We start from the raw sequence: 21,570 nt of genomic DNA, 5'->3' as shown, positions 1-21,570 counted from the left end.
TTTACACTTTAAAATAAAATGACAACCAATATTATCTCTTATGATTGGATGTAGATTGGTTAATATGCATTTTAGGTGTTTTATGAAATGTTCAGCTGACGAGATTCTTAATCTGACTCTGTGGTTCCACGGGTCATTAAACTAAATGACTTTAACATTTACGTTCACTTAATATTTAAAACACATCATTAAACTGTTTCGTTTAAACAAACCCGTGATTCCACGGGTCATTTCACTATTAATCATTAAAAGTTATAATCTATCATTATTCATTTAGAAAAATATTAATCATTAAATTAAAGGTTCCAACCACGAGGGTGGTGGTGACATGGTAAGACCCTGACCTTCCAATGTGGAGGTCAAGGGTTCGATTACTTGCACCCACAAAGTTATTCTCCCTCATGACCACGGAGGTTCGCCTGCAATGACTCTGGGCTGCTTGCAAAGCGGGTAGTCGCCATGGGATTAGTCAGTTAACAAATGTTGGATACCCAGGTTACAAAAAAAAAAAAAAAAAAAATTAAATTAAAGGTTCCCTTTTTTTGCAAAAAAAAAAAAAAAAAATTAATAATAATAATAAAAAAAAAATTTAAAGGTTAAATATAAAATGAATTAAAAATTAATATTACTCCGCGTTTAACTGTATTTTACCTAAAATTGATTGATCTTCCTTTCCCAATTATTTACCTTTCTCGTTGACAAGCTTTGATCCTTTTAAGAACAAGTGCTACAATCACGGATCGCTGTCTCTTTCACTCTTTCAATTGAAAAACCACTTTTTCCCCTTCTGATCTTTCACACTTTATTTCCTCATCACGTCACTGTAAGCAAATCAACTTTGTCTTCAACATCATCTGTTTTAATTAATCAATTATTAATAAAACGATTGATCCGGATATATACAACTGTAAATCATACTATAATCAAGTTGATTTCACTTTACGTTTATGTAATTACGTTTACCTATAGTTGTGATTTGATTGCTGCAGGATAAGTAATAAATATGGGAGAAACGCTACTACATGGAACTCTTCATGCTACGATCTATGAAGTTGATAAGATCCATGGATATGGTGGCGGTGGTAATATATTTGGCAAGGTATTTGTCTGTAGATCACTATATATTACTGTTTTATAACATTGATTTGTTTTGTTAGCTAATTTTAAATTATTATAGTTGGATCGGAAGAGTAAATCTCGTTTATTTGGATATTTTGATCTTGATCCAGGCACATAAGTATTTAAATTTAACGATCCAGAAGTGTAGTTTGCTCGATGAATTTGTTTGTTAATCTCAGTTATTCTGGTTATAGGGTGCAACCTTAACTTAACTTTTAGAGATAAGAAATTTGCAAATGAAATGTTAATCTTAAATGTATTTTGGAAAAGGATACAGCTTGAAGTATGATTTTTGAGTGAAAGAAGGTTTATTAACTGGTGAATAATATGCATAGATTCATAGAATCATAGATGAATATTAAAGAGAATGTATTCGCCAATGAATAAGAGCAGAATATTCACTAAATAATACTCATATCTTGCTTCCAGTGTTGATCGAATGAATATTAAAGGAAAATTTGTTACTTAAAGTTGTATCCTTCTTATAAACTCTATAGTCTTGTCTCTTGTTTTCATTTTTTTTTTTTTTGAACCGTGATTTTTTTGGCATCAGTAGATCATTTCTTTCAACGACCCTCATCATTTGCACGTAACACACACGTTCGGGCGGAAACCCGAACCCGATCGACGGTACCCGGGAACACATCCATTCGGGCAGTGGTTCCGGGTAGAGGTCCGTGAACGAATCCGGTAAAACCTCCCTATAGGGTCAATATATACCACCATTATTGGTGTTCAATTGGTTTAAAGAAAATCATGTCATCCCTAAGGATTTCATTTATACTTGAGTTTTTTCATATGTTCTGTTTATAGTTCATTTTGCAAATATTTACTCTGTTTTTTTTATTACTTAATAAGTTGATTACTTGTATTACAATATGTGATTGTTGTACTTATGGTGTTTAGTTTAATAAGGTGCTATGTAGCCATCATAACCATAATTATAATCATATCATATGCTCGTAATAATATAATCATATGTAAAACAATAATAATAAATAATAACATTAATATTGCTATTTATGATATTTAAGCTAAAATTTTCATTTTGTTGACTTGGAAAGTTAAAATAGCAATTTTCTGTTACTTAATGTTTCATCTGAAAGATTAAGACCTTTTCAACCAACATTTTTGATACATCAAAGTTCAGTTTTTTTAGATGTCTTTGTGCTTATTAGCGTCTTTAGTCTATTACTTAAATAGTTAAATGCAATGATTTTCTTATATATAATGAATTTTTTTAATGTTGTTTTTTTTTTTTTTTTTTTTTTTTTTTGCAGCTGAAAGCAAACCTAGAGGAGACTGTTGGTTTTGGGAAGGGAACTCCAAAAATGTACGCAACAATCGATCTCGATAAATGCAGAGTAGGACGAACTCGTCTGTTAGAGAACGACCCTGGCAACCCAAAGTGGTACGAATCTTTCCACATTTACTGTGCTCACGCAGCTTCTAACGTAATCTTCACCGTCAAAGACGATAATCCCATCGGTGCAACTTTAATCGGACGAGCTTATGTTCCCGTTGAAGATCTTCTAGAAGGTGAAGAAGTAGATCGATGGGTTGAGATCTTGGACGAAGACAAGAACCCGATTAAATCCGATTCAAAAATTCATGTTAAGCTACAATACTTTGATGTTACTCAGGATCGTAACTGGGCCCGCGGAATCAAAAGTGCAAAGTATCCCGGTGTTCCGTACACGTTCTTCTCTCAGAGACAAGGATGTCGTGTATCCTTGTACCAAGACGCTCACGTACCTGATAATTTTATTCCCAAAATACCCCTTGCTGGTGGCAAGTATTACGAGCCACATAGATGTTGGGAAGATGTGTTTGATGCAATCACTAATGCAAAACACTTTATTTATATTACTGGGTGGTCTGTTTACACCGAGATCACATTGATTCGGGATTCAAGGAGGCAAAAACCGGGAGGTGATGTCACCCTCGGTGAGCTTTTGAAAAACAAAGCGGGCGAAGGTGTTAAGGTTCTTATGCTTGTCTGGGATGACAGAACCTCGGTTGATGTTTTGAAAAAAGATGGATTAATGGCTACACATGATGAAGACACTGAAAACTTTTTTCAAGGTTCTGAAGTTCACTGTAATTTGTGCCCGCGTAATCCTGATGACGGTGGAAGTTTCATTCAGGACCTTCAAATTTCAACCATGTTCACTCATCACCAGAAAATTATCGTGGTTGACTCACCGATGCCGAACGGCGACTCTGAAAGAAGACGTGTCGTGAGTTTTGTCGGTGGTATCGATCTTTGTGATGGGAGATATGATTCCCCGTTTCATTCGTTATTCAGAACTTTGGACACGGCCCACCATGATGATTTCCACCAGCCTAACTACCCAGACGGTTCGATAACTAAAGGTGGGCCCCGGGAGCCATGGCACGATATCCACTCACGCCTTGAAGGACAAATTGCGTGGGATGTTTTGTTTAATTTCGAACAAAGATGGAAAAAACAAGGTGGGAAAAACGTGTTGGTTAACTTCAGAGAACTTGATGACGTCATCATCCCACCGTCTCCAGTCATGTTCCACGATGACCAAGAATCATGGAACGTGCAACTTTTCCGTTCGATCGATGGTGGGGCCGCTTTCGGCTTCCCAGACACACCTGAAGAGGCAGCAAAATCAGGGCTTGTAAGTGGTAAAGATAACATAATCGACCGAAGTATTCAGGATGCGTATATTCACGCCATTCGTCGAGCCAAAAAGTTTATATATATTGAAAATCAGTATTTTCTTGGAAGCTCGTTTGGTTGGCAAGCAGATGATATCAAGGTTGAGGATGTTGGTGCATTGCATTTGATCCCAAAAGAACTTTCGTTAAAGATTGTTAGCAAGATTAAGGCTGGGGAGAAGTTTACTGTTTACGTTGTGGTCCCGATGTGGCCTGAAGGGATACCGGAAAGTGCTTCGGTTCAGGCTATATTAGACTGGCAAAGGAGAACAATGGAGATGATGTATAAAGATATTATCCAGGCTTTAAACGAACAAGGGCTTGAAGAAGACCCAAGAGATTATCTTACGTTCTTTTGCCTTGGGAACCGTGAGGTGAAAAAGGACGGAGAGTATGAACCTACAGAAGCACCCGAACCTGATTCGGATTACAAGAAAGCGCAAGAAGCTCGACGCTTTATGATCTACGTTCATGCCAAAATGATGATAGGTAAGCCACATATACTTTAGCATAATATCGTATACTCCCTCCATCCCAAAATTACTTTCCTAGTTTGACTTGAAGTCTTCGTTATTCAACTTTGAGTTTATATATCCTTGTTGGTGTCAAACTAATATCTGATAAAAATAAAAATTATGCCAATGAAAGCACATTTAAAACCTAGTATATTCATATAAATTTCATCAGATATTATAATACACAAACAAAAATATCTAAAGTCAAAGTTATGAAAAAAGACTTCAAAAAGTGAAATGGGGCAGTTATTTTGGGATAAAGTGAGTATTTATTTAGGGGTTTCTTAATTGTGCATTAATGTTTTGTATAAAGTGGTTCATGTTGACTTTATGGTTATTAAAAAGTTCAAGTTTTTTTTTTTTTTTTTTTTCACCTTAACGGCAACCCTTATGTATGTCGTTAGAAAATCCATTTTATGAGTAATACTTCATTTTGCTTTTCCAAAATTGATTAATTTAGTTGTCTTTTTAAAGGTGATTTAATATTTGAATAATCAGTTGCTCAAATATAAAGGGGGTAATGAGGTAGTTCAACATTTATTTAAGTAAAAGTCGGGGACATGAAAACTCACTAGTAAGCATCACATTTTATATTCATCAACGGACACTCTAATATTGGAGCTAAAAGTTGCACATGATTTGGATTTTGGTTCCTGCACACATTCAATATGCTTTTCTAACACATATTATGTAACAGTTGACGATGAATACATCATTGTTGGGTCAGCCAACATCAACCAGAGGTCAATGGACGGAGCAAGAGATTCAGAGATAGCAATGGGAGCTTACCAACCTCATCATCTTACTACCAGGACACCCGCAAGGGGTCAAGTCCATGGCTTCCGTATGGCTTTATGGTATGAACATCTTGGTATGCTTGATGACAGTTTCCAACATCCCGAAAGTACTGAATGCGTTAAAAAAGTTAACAAGATAACCGACAAATACTGGGATCTGTTTGCAAGTGAGAATCTTGAAAGCGACCTCCCTGGTCACTTGCTTCGCTACCCTGTTGCTGTTAGTGGTGAAGGACAAGTTACTGAACTTCCAGGAAGTGAGTGTTTCCCTGATACTAATGCGCGCGTACTCGGAACAAAGTCGGATTATCTTCCTTCCATTCTTACTACTTAACAAGGTTTTATGTTTTTCTTTCGTCTGAATAATAAGGTTTTAGTTTGATATCGATTGCTTATACTGCTACTTATTACTGAGTGAACAATAAGTGACTTTTTTATATGATTGGTTTTTTTATTCCATACCTGAAAGCAGCAGCCAAGTATGTTTATTGGGTGTGCTTTTATTTATCTAATAATGTAAGATCTGTTTATTGTGAACAATGTGAGCTCTTGTTTCGCTTTTTTTTTTCCTCTTATTTTCTAAACTGTAACAAGTTTATTCAATTTAGCAGAGCAATAAACTTCTCAATTAAGAAAATATGACACTGTTCATTAGACGGTTTGTATCGGTACGTGGTCACGGCGTTTATGGTGTACGTGGCACAAGCAACGGGACCTAATATGGGGTAGTGGTGCGTGGCTGGAAGAAAAAAGGGACCTGGCCGTGGCCTGGCAACGGATCCAGCAACGGAGTGGTTGCAATTTTTGTAATTTTTTATTAATTTAAATTTATACCTTTTTAATACTTAACGCAATTATATTTTAACCAAGGTTGGAAAATTCGGATCTCGGGGAGATCTCGTTTGGACTTTTTTAGGGAGACCTCGGCATCTCGGAATAATCATGGGGAGATCTCGGACGTAGACTTTATAATTTTTTTTTAATAAAAATATACATAAAAACATAAATATATGTATATTTATATACGTTTTTACGAGATTTTATAAAAATATTCGAGAAGTGAGCGAGAAAATCTTAGAAATTACGAATTTTACAAGAAAATCTTACAAATTAGCAAGAAAATCCGAGAAATCATGACTTTGACTAAGTTTGACCCCGTTGATCGAGAAATCTTGAGAGATGAACATCTCATCTCGGTTGCCTTCTAAAAACGAGATCTCGGGGGAGATCTCGGGGAGATCTCGGGAGATTTACAACACTGATTTTAACACATCATCACAATACTCCCAACCCACACCAAAAACCCTGCGACCACTACTCCACAAAAACAACTCACACGTCCTAATCATCAAACAGGTACAAAAAGCAACTCACGCCCCCGACTCACGCTCCCGACTCACGCCCCCAACCACTACAAATAGTCTTAGAGGCGGCACAATAGTCGGGGTGTATGACAGGTCAAAGTACATTGGGAAACTCTTTCGGTGCGGGTTAAAGCGGGTCGGATTGGGTGGAGCGTCTCATGAACCACTTTTACATCCATACTTTGGGTTACTAAAGTTGTTGATGTCTTATATACGATCAACCCCACACCCCTTGGACAAACACCTCGTATGAATCCTCCACAGCCCAATACCAATCAAAATTTTTGTTTTGAGACCCACTAGATATGGTCTAGATCCATCTTGCTTCTTGAAGTGTTCACATATAAAAATCTAACTACAAAGACAACTCTAGTTGGAGCTGATCAGCAACATGATCTTGTAATTTCACAGGAGAAACAAAACAACACATTAAAGTCCATAGTGGTGCCTCTTGGTTTCAAAAGGTTGATAAGTGACACTCATTCAGCTGCCTATCCATAGCTCATTGGTTGTGACAGTAGGTGCCATGACTTGAACCCTGACCTTCTGATTTTCGGTGTGACACCTATTAGTCTATTACGCCATTGGCCCAAAGTGGTCCCTTACAAATCCATCATAGCCAAAAGCAAAATTCAGAAGTAGCATACAACAAAAATCTCACTATCTCAGTAACACAGAACAGAATTCAAAAGTTAAATTAGGTGTACTTGTTTGAGTCCTGACCCGTTACCACTGGACCCCACTTGGTACCTCTTCTCAATTCTCTTCCTCACATTTACTAAATCAGACACGAACTTTACCAGAAAGACTTACCGTATACCAATTTTTACTATTTTATGACGTTTTACACATGATATGAACAGAAACAACCCATTACAATATGAAAATTGTACGTGTGTTTTATAACGTACATTTGCGCATCGATGGTCTAATCAATTGTACAATACGTAGTTATTACTGCCATTAGTTTTATTTTTACGTTCGTAGGGGTAGGGGTAGGGGTATATCACTCGCTGTACATAAAGCAAAAATTAACGGCGTGGATAAAAAAAATGGATGTATGTGTTACGAGTATATTATTGGATTTTGCTGTGAAAGATTTTGTATGATACTCCAAGTTATGAGATGTAATTGATTACGGAGTATATTTTTGGGTGATGATTCGTACATCATCAAATTATCTATATACCACTAAATATGCAATATAGTTATACATATATTGTACAACTTCTAAAGCTTACGTAGTGGTGTATGGATAATTTCTAGTGGTGTAAGAATCACTCCCCATAATTTTATTGGTGGTAGCCAATTAGCCACCATAGTGCGGCCACGGTCTGCCGCCGTCACTTAAATTTTTTTGTGTAATATAAGTGAGTTTAGCGTAATTACATACGGAGTAACTTACTTGCTAATTAGGCTAATCTATACTTAGGTGATTTTTTTTTCTGCCTTCGTTAAAAGTATTTGAATCTGCCGGGTCACAGTTCACTCTGATGCGATTTATTGACTAATGATACGTAGGGCATTACAGGTATGCTATCACAAACAGATGATCTTATTCTAAGGCTAACAACAAGAATGGATCGATGTAGTTAATAGCACACATCATTTCTCCTAGTACGCATTATGAACAGTGGCAGATCTTGAATGAAAGCTCAGAATCTACCGAAGTTTTTTTCAAAGCTAATTATATTTGAAGGGTACTTACCTCGAGAAAATTATAAATTCCACAAATATATGGGGTCCTATACTAAAATTTATTTAGTGGTGTCTTGTACAATTTGACGAGTAATTTGTAAGAAAAATTCAAACTATTAGTGTCATGGAACCCGGTGGGTAAACACTAGTTTTGCCCTTGATTATGAACAAAGGATAGATAAACAAGTTATGTAATTTGTTTTGTGATACCATTGAATGAAATTGCTCGCTTCATCCCTGTATATTTGTATGCTTTGGGACTTACGCCATTAAAGACTAGTAGAGAGCATTAACTGCGACTTTTGAACAATAGTTTGACCATGTATGCATGTATATACACCGATAACTGGATATCTCAATAAATAGATTAAATCTTTAATGATTTGTGCATCATTACTTGGTTATTCAGAAGCAGTGGCTCAAGATATAAAAAAGGAAAATTTAGTCAGATTTAAGTCAGGGCAACATTCTCCCAAAAGTAGGAAGAAAGAACAATGGTTTAGAATTCAAGTTATGACTTTAGTTATTTAAATCCTATTGGCTTAAAAGCCCTTCAAATCACCAAATGGTATTCAAAAATATCCTCTCTCTTTTTTTTCCAGAAAACAATAATATAAATAAACGGATTCGAAAATACAAATAGATACGTATTTTTTTTGGACATCAGTTTGGGATCACCTAAGTGGACTTAACCACCCACCCGTTCATCTCCTGTAGTTGCATTACCCGCCCCCAACTACTGCCCTGGAGGAAACCTGGACCAATCCGAGGGCATGGCCCGTAAAACCCCCCTCCCCGCTGCCCCCACACTAAGCGAAATACGACCTGGTTGGATACTTCAGGTTAGGAGTGGAGTTGAACTCCTGACCTCTCGCTAAGAGGGTCAGGCCACTACCAACTGATCTACAACTCAATATTACAAACAGATACGTATTAATTACTTACAAGTCTCCATCATCATCTTCTACAAACTTTTTTATTTAAAGTGTTATCATATCATATAATATAAAATCTTTCACGTTTTTAACATAATTACCATACAATAATCATGGCACCTGCAAGAACCTACTCATTTTGCCTCAGGATGATTATCATTGTCTTTCTTCTGTTTGCTCTTACACATTCACATTCCATTTCAGGTAACATACACAAACCATCTTCAAGATTACAAAAATAATCACATGTGTATGTATATGAATACCAATTTGGTACTATATATCCATCAACTTCATGTCATGTTATATTTTTAGTTGATGAGAGGATATTAAAATTGTCAAGTAATTAAGTATAACTGAGATCCTAATACAGTTTTTTATATTTCAGTCTAATCTTGTTATAATGTTTATGGCACAACATGATGATGATGATGATGATGATGATGATGATGATGATGGTTAATTCTGTTTTGTGTAATTCCCATATGGATATGTTATGTATTGTTTTTGATATTTCAAATTTTTTACTTATGCTGATTCAACATCTCTAACCAAGCACAATACTGATAATTAATTTTTCTTTGAACAAATCTTTTATTCTGATGCACAAATTGTAACTATTGGCAGTTAATGAAGAGGTATCTAGGTATAAACAAAGTAAGAAAAAATTTGGATCAAGACCACCAGGGTGCATAAACAGGTGCATGAATTGTCATCCATGTAGAGCCACTTTGGTTATTCCTCCATCACATAAAACGGTGGACCGATATCAAACTTCTCGTAGTGACGAAGATTGTTATTATCTTCTTTCATGGAAATGCAAATGCGGTGACAAACTCTTTCAACCTTGATCATAATTCGCTATGCTTTTCACTATGTTTAGTAATCGATTTGGGTAGTTAATTAATTAGATACTGTGAAATATTGTGTATAAAGTATTGCATAATACTGCAAGTGAAGGATGTTGCAGCTCATTCGCCATATTTTTCTATTGATATAGATATAGTTATATGCTCTAAATAATTAATTACGCAACTATACAGTATTGATCCCATTCATAATCTTGCCTGTACCCATTTTTTAGAATTTTGTTGGTATAATTGCATGATTTATCTATTGTCTCTTTCTGGGGGGCATCATTTGAGAGTACTTTTGTGTATTTTCAATGTGTTTGGCGGGTCAAAGGAAAAAATATACCCACATCGCCCGTTTAGAGGGTCATGCGTCAAAATTGCCACCACACAAAAAATTATATGTGGGTGATTACAGGGGAATTGTATCGAAAGAAGTCTGTAATATTATATTATAATATTTATTATTTTTATTATTATTATATAATACTCCGTTTATATAATGAATTATGAATGTTACTCAATTCTCAACAAATAAATTCCTGAATCAAATATAATTATACATATATGACTATCTACACATATATAAACTGCAAATTTGACATCATAATGATGTTTGTTCCTTTAGATTGTAGAATTTGGACACTAGATATTAAGGCATCAGAAGCCATACTTACGTCATCAATACTAAAACTGCAGCACCTAATGCATGTATCAACCCAAACCCCTACAAAATAAAAAAAATAAAAAAAATAGAAATTAGTAAATATAAAACATGAAACGATTTAGTAATTTTAATTTTCTTGTATACCTTCAAAGAAAAAACAGATGTTGCTGAAGAGGGTACAAGTCCTGTGAACCCAATATCATACGAAATGCTACCGTCTGCTTTAAAAAGCCCGAAATTTCTCTCTGAAGTCGGCCCGGGCTTCAAATTCTCATTAAACATGGCAAACACGTACGCTTTAACGACCATTTTAGGTTTGTAAGGTGTACCCTTCTTTTTAAGAAGTCGTTTTCGTAAGTTCAAGTTATAAGTTCGTGCATTACTAATCGTAGCCCCCGCTTCATTTGGATCACCACGCGAAGCCCATCCCGTTTCCGACACTATAACCTCCATTTTTCCATAACCGACTTTTTCTAAAGCTGCATACGCCGCATCTATTTGTGCTTCAAACATGTTATCATAATGTAATTTAGTTTTCTCATCAAAAATCCCCGGATTCTTTTTAAATAGCGCGTAATTTATATCAATGTGTTCTGGGTCACTTATGTAAGCAAGAAACGGATACGTGTTTATATAAAAAGGCGATTTGATTTTCGAGAAGAATTCAAGAAGTGGTTTCATATATGGAATCAATGTTTCCTTAAACGCCCCTGCTGATGGAGGGTACGAACTAGCAAACACACCAGCCGAATGCGGGCTTGAAACCTCAACATCATCGTCTAAATGAAGGGCTTCAAGGGCAGAATGGACATTTTTCACAGCTGGCAATAAGACTTCCCAAAGTTCTTGATCAGCACCACCTAAAACCTCGTTACCAATCGCAATTCCACTAATGTGGGTCCCGGGTACAAAAGGTTCTACATTTTGTTTAACCCAATCCATTGCACGATCTTGACTTACACTTATATCTTTCAAGAACTCGTTCCCGAGTCCTATGATGATCTCAATTCCTGATCCTTTAAATGCCTTGAGAACATCATGGTTTGCATCATATATACGCGTGTTTTTAATCTTTGCGGCCTTCATGAGAGTTACTACGCTTTCGGGAGAGGGGAGATTATCGGCTATTCTTCCATAATTAACTCCATACGTACCCGTGAATGCACTAGCTATTAAAACTGTCAAACACAAAATGACAAAAACCAGTCGTTAAAAATGCGTAAACAAATAAGATTTTTCCTATTCAGACTAATAAGAGGGCAAGTATTTATACTCGGAACTAAAAGTTGATGACATTTGTGCATAAAAGCAATGGCTTCATATTATAAACAAATTAATTATGCTAATATTGTACTAAAACTAAAAGAGATCATTTTTTTTCAATGGGCTGGGTTGGCTTGACCCGTTCAGCTCTATCTAGGCGAATGCCGCGAATCCATGAATAAAACATAATTCACACAAAATGTTACTGACTCAAGCTTACCATTGTTAAAGGCGATTAGTAGTAAAACAAACAACGGATGATACGGTAAAGAGAAATCCATGTTTTTGAAAGTGGAGTAAAATGTTGTAATGAAGGGTAATGAGGATATGTAAATATGTAAGAAAATTGAAGAACAATGGCTTGTTGTTTGGGATGCTTGTTCTTTAGGAATTCCATTAGAGTTGTCAATTAAAGATTCTTTAGATGAATTATAGGGTGATTATAGGTTTAGGGAAGACCATGTTTACAAACCGTTAATGTTACATCCTTATTTTAATAAACAGGCAGAGTATAGAATCATTAAGTATACATTTTTCATTTGTCATAAAATTATTATCAACTGATAAACTAAAATAAAAATATAAATTCGAGTAAGTGATGTAATCATGAAGCTAAGATGAAAAAGAAGTAAGAAATAATCATGATTCCTAGGTATAAAATGAAAGATTCAAACTTTTTGAATGCTTTTCCCATATCTAAAGATTATTTGTTTTCTTGTATGCTTTTATATACCTTTCTTAGATAAATAAATCCAAGTTTGGCATAATCCGCATATGGAAAACCGAGGCGGAGCTACGGTGTTGCTTTGCCGGCGGGAAACCCAGAACCGCCGTGCCTTGAATTGGAGGTGTTTGGGCCATTTATGTGAATTTGGGCTGGGCTTTTGTATCAAAAGGATCCGTCTTTTCAATTCGTTAACCCACGTAAAGTAGGCCACCTAAATAAGTCTTCTATTAGATATAGAAAAAATTACGTGATAGTTTCTATAGTCTATAGTTTGTTTGTGTTATAATATATAAATATATATATATAAATGGATAGTCAATTATTGATACACAAAAGTAATATTATGGTATTACCTAAACTTGTGATATTTTTGCTATAAATAGCCATGAATGCAAGCATTAAACTTGCACCATTTCTCACACTTACAAAGTGTTTCTTTCTTTCTCTCCATTATCATCTTTGTTCTTACACTTCATTATTAGTATTCTTAATCAAGAATCAAATCACTAAAGGTAGTTATAAGCCTACTGAATTATAACATCAAGAATCAAACCACTAAAGGTAGTTATAAGCCTACTGAATTATAACACGTTATCAGCACGATAATCTTAATACTAATTATGGTTGGCTCTGCCACCTAAATGATATATGGTCGGTTATACCACCTGAATAATATATGGTCGACACTGTCGTCTAATTATCATTTATGTTACTAACATTTATATTTCAATTATCTAACATTTATATGGCCGACACTGTCGCCTAATTATCATTTATGTTTACTAATATTTATATTTATGTTATATAACATTTATTAATGATTGCTTACATATGGTCGACACTGTCACCTACTTATCATTTATGTTATATTAAATTTATGTTTAATGTTTATATACTTATGAATATAAAGTGACTATAATTTATCATGTTGTTTGTTTTAATAGAAAATGTCGAATCTGGAAAAGCTTAAATTTACTCCTTTAGAATCAACTGGAAACAACTACATGCCATGGGTTATAAAAGTAAAAATGCATCTTAAATCAATGGGCATTCTTGAAGCCATAAATGAAAACAACACTTGTTCTGAAAAAGAACAAGCAACGGCATGTTGCTTTATTCATCAACATATTGATGAATGCTTACAAAATAATTATGTGACTGTAGAAGATCCCCATGTTTTATGGGAAGGTCTCAAAAGCAGATTCAATAATCAAAGAGAAATTTTACTTCCAGCTGCTATGGAACAATGGAGAACATTAAGGTTCCAAGACTTTAAGAAAGTAAATGAATATAGCTCAGCTCTGTATAATACATGTTCACAACTTAAATTCTGTGGACATGAAATAAGTGATGCAGACATGATGGAGAAAACTTTCTCCACAATGAATGCTGCAAACATCACAGTGCAAAGAAATTTGAGAATGCTAAAGTTCAAAACATATCCTGAACTTAATTCATATCTCTTAGTTGCAGAGCAAAATGATGAGCTATTAATGAAAAATCAGCAATCCCGTCCTACTGGTACACTTGCAATCCCTGAAGCAAATACTGCAAATAATTATAAACAGGGACAAGGACGCGGGCAAGGTCGTGGTTATAATAACCATCACCATCATCATGCCAAAAGCCATAACTATGGTAGAAACCATCCTTATGGTAATGGTAATGGGCGAGGACGTGGTCGTGGTCGTGGCCGTGGTGGTCAAAGAAATAATAATCCACGAAAATATAAATATCAACCACAAAACAAGCCCACTAAACAAGATGTTGAAGAAAATTCTTCTAAAAATTCTGAAGAATCTTGCTACAGATGTGGTAGAATGGGCCACTGGGCTAATACTTGCCGAACATCTAAACATCTTGTTAAGATGTATCAGGATTCGCTGAAAGATAAAGAAAAGGAAGTAAACTTTGTGGATAACGTCGATCCAACAGTCACTGAGAAACCATCTGATTTATATGAAGATTTCTTGAATGTTTAAGTTGTGTGTCTTTCGAAAAATAAACGATTTAATATCGTCTGTCTTTGTCATTATGTTTGCTAAATGTTTCAGTACTATCTATTTGCGTTTAAAATATTGTGTAATATTAATGTACTCACTATTTATTTCTTATATATGAAGTTCAATATGAATTTTGCTGGAATACAACATCAATCAAGTGGTGGAGATCTCTGTATAGCAGACAGTGGAACTACACACACTATACTTAAATCCGAGAAATATTTTATTGATCTAAAACCAACGGAAGGAACTATACATACAATATCAGGACCTGCTAACTTGATAAAAGGGATAGGAAATGCAAATTTCATACTACCAAATGGTACAAAATTTTTAATAAATGATGCCTTATTTTCTCCCAAGTCAAGCAGAAATTTATTGAGTTTCTCCGACATATACCTTAACGGGTATGATTATCAGTCAGTGACAACAGAAAATGAGAAATATTTAAGTATCACTGACAAGAGTCATGTGGTTGAAAAACTGCCAAGACTTAGTTCTGGATTACATTATACACATATAAATGTACCAGAAATACATATGGTAGTTAACGAAAAATATATTGATCCTGGTGTATTCAGTTTATGGCATAACAGATTAGGCCATCCAGGATCAACAATGATGAAAAGGATTATTGAATGTACTCATGGACATCCACTAAAGGATAGAAAAATCCATCATGATACAATGGTTCCATGTACATCTTGCTCTCTTGGAAAATTGATAACTAGACCCTCACCACTTAAGGTTGAGAAAGAATCACCAATGTTTCTTGAAAGAATTCAAGGTGATATATGTGGACCAATTCATCCACCATGTGGACCATTTAGATATTTCATGGTTCTAATAGACGCATCTAGCAGATGGTCTCATGTTTGTCTGTTATCAAGCCGTAATGTGGCATTTGCAAAATTTCTTGCCCAAATTATTAAATTGAGAGCTCATTTTCCTGATTACACCATTAAAAGGGTGAGACTTGATAATGCTGGTGAATTTACATCTCAAGCATTTAATGACTATTGCATGTCTATAGGAATTGTTGTTGAACATTCTGTTGCTCATGTGCATACACAAAATGGTTTAGCCGAGTCATTGATTAAACGTTTACAGTTAATCGCTAGACCATTGATAATGAGAACAAAACTCCCTGTATCTATATGGGGTCATGCAATTTTACATGCTGCTGCATTGATTCGCATCAGACCAAGTGCAAGTCATAAATATTCCCCCCTACAACTTGCTTTTGGTCAAGAGCCAAATATTTCCCATCTTAGAACATTTGGTTGTGCAGTGTATGTTCCAATTGCGACACCACAACGTACAAAAATGGGTCCTCAAAGGAGGTTGGGAATATATGTTGGATATGAAACATCTTCAATATTAAGGTATATTGAACCTATGACAGGTGACGTTTTTACAGCACGTTTTGCTGATTGTCATTTTAATGAAACATTGTTCCCTAGATTAGGGGGAGAAATGAAAAATAAAGAAAATGATGTTTCATGGTGTGAACCTCAATTAAAGTATCTTGATCCTCGCACAAAAGAATGCGAGACAGAAGTTCAAAAGATAATGCATATACAAGAACTTGCAAATCAATTGCCTGATGCATTTACAGATACAAAAACGGTGACAAAATCATATATACCAGCAGTAAATACTCCAGCTCGAATTGAAATTCCAAAAGCTGGCAATAACGTCACTCATGAATCTTTGCCACGTCAGAAACGTGGAAGACCAATTGGTTCAAAGGATAAAAATCCTCGAAAAAGAAAATCAGCTGATAATGAAGTAAAAGAAAGTGTTCAAGAAGAACCACAAATCAGTACTCCTACTGCAGAGGAGATTGATGATGTCAATACAGAAATTGCAATCAATTATGCATATTCAAAAATATTATGGAACCGAAATGAAATGAAAAATCTTGATGAGAAATTTTCATTTAATGTTGCATATGACATCATGAATAATAATGATGATCCAGAACCAACATCTATGGTTGAATGTCAAAATAGACATGATTGGGCTCAATGGAAAGAAGCAATACGAGCTGAATTAGAATCACTCAATAAAAGAAAAGTTTTCGGATCCATCATTCTCACTCCTAAAGATGTGAAACCTGTAGGATACAGATGGATTTTTGTCCGAAAAAGAAATGAGAAAAATGAAGTTACAAGGTATAAAGCTAGACTTGTAGCCCAAGGTTTTTCTCAAAGACCGGGAATTGATTATGAAGAAACTTATTCCCCTGTTATGGATGCAATTACTTTTAGGTACTTAATCAGCCTGGCAGTTTCTAAAAATTTAGAAATGCATCTCATGGATGTTGTGACTGCTTACCTATATGGATCACTTGATAGTGATATATATATGAAGATACCTGAAGGATTTAAGGTACCAGAAGCATCAAATGCAAAACCCAAAGAAATGTATTCGATTAAATTACAAAGATCTTTATATGGGTTAAAACAATCGGGACGTATGTGGTATAACCGATTAAGTGATTACTTGATAAGCAAAGGGTATACAAATAACCTTACTTGCCCTTGTGTTTTCATTAAGAAAACAACATCCGGATATGTGATCATAGCTGTTTATGTTGATGATCTTAACATCATAGGTACAAATAAAGAGATCTATGAAGCCATTCAACTTCTAAAGAAAGAATTTGAAATGAAAGATCTCGGAAAAACCAAGTATTGCCTTGGTTTACAAATTGAGCATATGCCTAATGGTTTACTTGTACATCAAACAACATATACTGAAAAGATTTTGAAACGTTTCAATATGGACAAAAAAAAAAAAAAAAAAGTACTCCTATGGTTGTTAGATCACTCAATGTTGAAACTGATCCATTTCGTCCATGTGAAGATCATGAAGATATTCTTGGACCAGAAGTACCATATCTTAGTGCAATTGGAGCTCTTATGTATCTTACAAATTGTACAAGACCTGACATTTCTTTTGCAGTTAATTTGTTGGCAAGGTTCAGCTCTGCTCCTACCAAAAGACACTGGAATGGGATCAAACACATATTTCGATACCTTCGAGGAACTACTGATTTAGGATTATTTTATTCTAACGAATCAAAACAAGATTTGGTTGGTTATGCTGATGCAGGTTATTTATCTGATCCACATAAAGCTAAATCTCAAACTGGATATGTATTCCTAAATGGAGGTACTGCAATATCATGGCGTTCTCAAAAACAAACACTTGTTGCTACATCATCAAATCATGCCGAAGTGATTGCATTACATGAAGCTACTCGGGAATGTTTTTGGTTGAGATCAATGACACAAATCATTACTGATTCTTGTGGACTAGAACGCGATAAAAGTCCAACAATTATCTATGAAGATAATGCAGCTTGCATAGCACAGATGAAAGAAGGGTATATCAAAAGTGACCGAACCAAACACATACCTCCTAGATTCTTCTCATACACTCAAAATCTCATAAAGGACAATGAGATTGAAATGAGATATGTTCAATCCAGCAAAAACTCTGCTGATCTTTTCACGAAAGCACTTCCAACTGCTATTTTCAGAACACACGTTCATAACATTGGCATGAGACATGTTCAAAAGATGTAACAACCGAAGCGATGTCTACTTGAGGGGGAGTCAACTCCATGCTGCACTCTTTTTCCCTTAGCTAAAGTTTTTCCCACTGGGTTTTCTTTAGCAAGGTTTTTAACGAGGCAGTAACTTACAGTTGATCTTCAACAAACAAAATTGCTATCCAAGGGGGAGTGTTATAATATATAAATATATATATATAAATGGATAGTCAATTATTGATACACAAAAGTAATATTATGGTATTACCTAAACTTGTGATATTTTTGCTATAAATAGCCATGAATGCAAGCATTAAACTTGCACCATTTCTCACACTTACAAAGTGTTTCTTTCTTTCTCTCCATTATCATCTTTGTTCTTACACTTCATTATTAGTATTCTTAATCAAGAATCAAATCACTAAAGGTAGTTATAAGCCTACTGAATTATAACATCAAGAATCAAACCACTAAAGGTAGTTATAAGCCTACTGAATTATAACAGTTTGTTTATTTATTTTTTTTTTTGAAAAGCCAAGAAATTTATTAATTAGAAGGAGAATACAGGTACAGGAGCTTGGTACAGGAGCTTGAACCACATGCACTGAGAGGGAGCATGGGCCTATATCAAGCTGAAACTAACATAAACATACAGACACAAAAAAAAAAAAAAATTAAAAAAAAAAAAATTAAAAAAAAAAAAATAAAGTCTATAGTTTGTATTATTACATTTTTGTTATATATATATATATATATATATATATATATATATATATATATATATATATATATATATATATATATATATATATATATATATATATATATATATATATATATATATATATATATATATATATATAGTGGTAGGATCAAGAGGGAAGTAACCATTCGGGGGGAAGCGGGGGGAAGCAAAAACTTTTTTTTTATTCGTTTTTTGAAAAAACTTTGTTCACGAACATTATAGATGAGATGAAAATATGAACATTTAGTAGAGACACTTTGTGATAAATGTTTTTATTTTGGCGGGAAAACGCTCGAAGAAGTAATATATAGCAATTATCGTGTTTTTCGAGCGTATTTTGAGGTTTTAGCTATTGGGGTTTAGATATTAGGGTTTAGATATTAGGGTTTATAGGGTTTAGATATTAGGGTTTAGAAATTTAGGATTTAGGGTTTAGATTGAGTTTTTAACACGAACGGTTTAGAGTTTAGGGTTTAAGGTTTAGGGTTTAGGGTTTAGGGTTTGGTGTTTTGGGTTTATGGAATAAACCCAAAACACCAAACCCTAAACCCTAAACCCTAAACCCTAAATCGGGCTAAATTTTACTTCACAAAACATGAAAAAAAACGTTCATATTCTTCACGAACAATATTATCTTGAATGTTATTTTTGTCGATCGTTTTTCCGCCTAAATAATAACATTCATCACGAAGTGTCTCTTCTAATGTGACGACCTGGAGATTTTCGACCAAATTTAAACTTAATCTTTATATAATTTCGACATGATAAGAAAAGTCTATTAAATTGAATTTCAAAATTTTTAAAATATTTTATGAAATCATTTGACCTTCGACCAGTTTCGACGATTCACGAACAATAGTTTATGATTAGATGTATATATATATATGAATTGTGTACATAACTATTAATTGTAATGTATAAAGATTAAATATTATATTATAAGAACGATCAAAATTATAATTTTGTTATGATTTAAATAATGTATTAGTTATTATTATTTTCAAAATTATCATTTTTATTATCATTATTAAATATTATTATTATTGACAACATTCTTACTATTAGTATTATTTTGATATTATTATTATCATTTTTATTTTATTATGATTATTATTGTTAGTATTCCTATTATTATTAATGGTATTATCAATATTACTATTATTAATATATTTATTAATTAATTATTAATATTAAATAAATAAATAAAAAAAAACTAAATCAATTATATGAATCTGTTTTGTTTCATTATCAGATTTGACATTTTGTTTCATGTCTCTCATCTTACTCACAATCGAAATCGAATCACAAATACAACCAAAACCATTTGAACATCATAATCACTTCACTATTCACCACTGTAGATAATTGTTGTATGATTGAAACTATTTTTGGTTTTACTATATCACCATCTCTATCGCTGTTTCCCTTCTTGATTTCTTTCCTCACAATATCGAATATATACACATACAAATGCTAATTGAAAGGAGAGTGAGTTCTCTTCTTCTTTGTTTTCTTGTCAACCCGGAACCACCACCACTTTTGATGAGCTGCTCGACACCATCCAACACCACCTTTGAACAAGGTAAAATATCAACCACCATCACTCTTTGTTATCTATTAATCCATACTCATAAACCTCGAGCCGTTTTGTAACTACTACAAGTGTATGTTATATATTTCCGTTTCCTGTCATAAATGACCAAACACTATCTTGTTGCTACAGCCAACAATTTTTCTGTTTTAATCGAAGACCAAAAATAATCCAAACAACCACCATCTAAACCACCATTAATCCCTAACCCATATTGTTACAACTATTATTTTTTTTCCTTTCGAATACAGTTAAACTGCTACTACCAGAGGTACCTCGTCAACTCAACAAACCTTCACAGATTACCTTTAAACACCACCTTCATGACCCTTTAAATTGTTTAAAACCTACAGCTACATTACTGTTGCTACTGTCCTCTTGTATCAATCTTGTTCGAGCCACAAACAACCATGGAACACCATCACCCGTAACCATTTAATTACTGATTATCCCCTAGTTAGCTTTCTGTTTCGAATGAACTCAAACCAAGGACCCACTTACGTTTCTGTTACAGCTATCCACTATTCCTGTTTTTCTGTCGAAACAAAACCTGCAACAGCTTGCTATGTGATGATATATTGACTGCTTATTCTTTTAAAGGAAAACACAGCCTTTATTCATTATCTTATTGCCACTACTGCTTTTTGCGAAACCCTTCTTCCTCCTTTATGGTCGACATATGACAACTTATTAACCCCACTTGTTGATTTATGATTATAGTCTAAATAAAGTTGATGATTCACGTCTACAACTTGGATTGTTCCTTTATGCTTTTGGCTGGAAACCGAACCCCACAAAGATGAAAACTTTCCAGTTGTTGTAGCAATCCCGATTCCTGTTAAACCTAAATGGACTTGATTAAATAATTTCTCAGGCCACATGTTTTTAAATTGTTTTTGGGCCAAGGTTTAATTGATTATTGGACCATGATCCAATAATTGAATCGTGATCTAGTTACCATCATAATCAAACTCTTGCTGCTTTTCCTTGGCCTTCGCTGCAGCTGCTGCTGCAGCTTCACCTTCACCTTCTATAAACTATT

The 21,570-nt window shown here is 34.3% G+C and overlaps 2 protein-coding genes across 3 annotated transcripts; one reads left to right on the top strand and one right to left on the bottom strand.

Annotated features, from left to right (window-relative positions):
• Positions 1 to 703: 703 nt before the first annotated feature.
• On the top strand, positions 704 to 5,551 carry LOC139845583 (phospholipase D alpha 1). Of its 2 annotated transcripts, none has more exons than XM_071835845.1 (4): positions 704 to 823; positions 990 to 1,099; positions 2,400 to 4,299; positions 5,023 to 5,551. In XM_071835845.1, the coding sequence occupies exons 2-4, from the start codon at positions 1,004 to 1,006 to the stop codon at positions 5,454 to 5,456; spliced, it is 2,430 nt and encodes an 809-aa protein (XP_071691946.1). In that variant the 5' UTR covers positions 704 to 823; positions 990 to 1,003; the 3' UTR covers positions 5,457 to 5,551. The 2 variants fall into 2 exon arrangements, with proteins under 2 accessions (XP_071691946.1, XP_071691947.1); XM_071835846.1 differs by lacking the exon at positions 704 to 823 and adding an exon at positions 870 to 907.
• Positions 5,552 to 10,697: 5,146 nt separating this feature from the next.
• LOC139842902 (glucan endo-1,3-beta-glucosidase 11-like) lies at positions 10,698 to 12,181 on the bottom strand. The gene is made up of 2 exons (XM_071833000.1): positions 12,121 to 12,181; positions 10,698 to 11,815 (listed from the first exon to the last, which is right to left on the bottom strand). Exons 1-2 carry the CDS (start codon positions 12,179 to 12,181, stop codon positions 10,698 to 10,700), a joined length of 1,179 nt encoding a protein of 392 aa, XP_071689101.1.
• Positions 12,182 to 21,570: the final 9,389 nt, after the last annotated feature.

This window comes from Rutidosis leptorrhynchoides, chromosome 4 (assembly GCF_046630445.1).
Source record: "Rutidosis leptorrhynchoides isolate AG116_Rl617_1_P2 chromosome 4, CSIRO_AGI_Rlap_v1, whole genome shotgun sequence".
Lineage (NCBI taxonomy): Eukaryota > Viridiplantae > Streptophyta > Magnoliopsida > Asterales > Asteraceae > Rutidosis > Rutidosis leptorrhynchoides.
Note: the sequence above shows the minus strand (reverse complement) of the source record. Positions and strands in the feature narration are given on the sequence as shown.

Bases quoted from the DNA above. Each gene is read 5' to 3' on its own strand.
- LOC139842902 (XM_071833000.1), bottom strand. From the start codon at position 12,181: ATGGATTTCTCTTTACCGTATCATCCGTTGTTTGTTTTACTACTAATC. The intron at 11,816-12,120 runs GTAAGCTTGAGT...TGTGTTTGACAG, and splicing joins ACTAATCGCCTTTAACAATG to TTTTAATAGCTAGTGCATTC.
- LOC139845583 (XM_071835845.1), top strand. From the start codon at position 1,004: ATGGGAGAAACGCTACTACATGGAACTCTTCATGCTACGATCTATGAA. The intron at 1,100-2,399 runs GTATTTGTCTGT...TTTTTTTTGCAG, and splicing joins GTGGTAATATATTTGGCAAG to CTGAAAGCAAACCTAGAGGA. The intron at 4,300-5,022 runs GTAAGCCACATA...ATTATGTAACAG, and splicing joins TCATGCCAAAATGATGATAG to TTGACGATGAATACATCATT.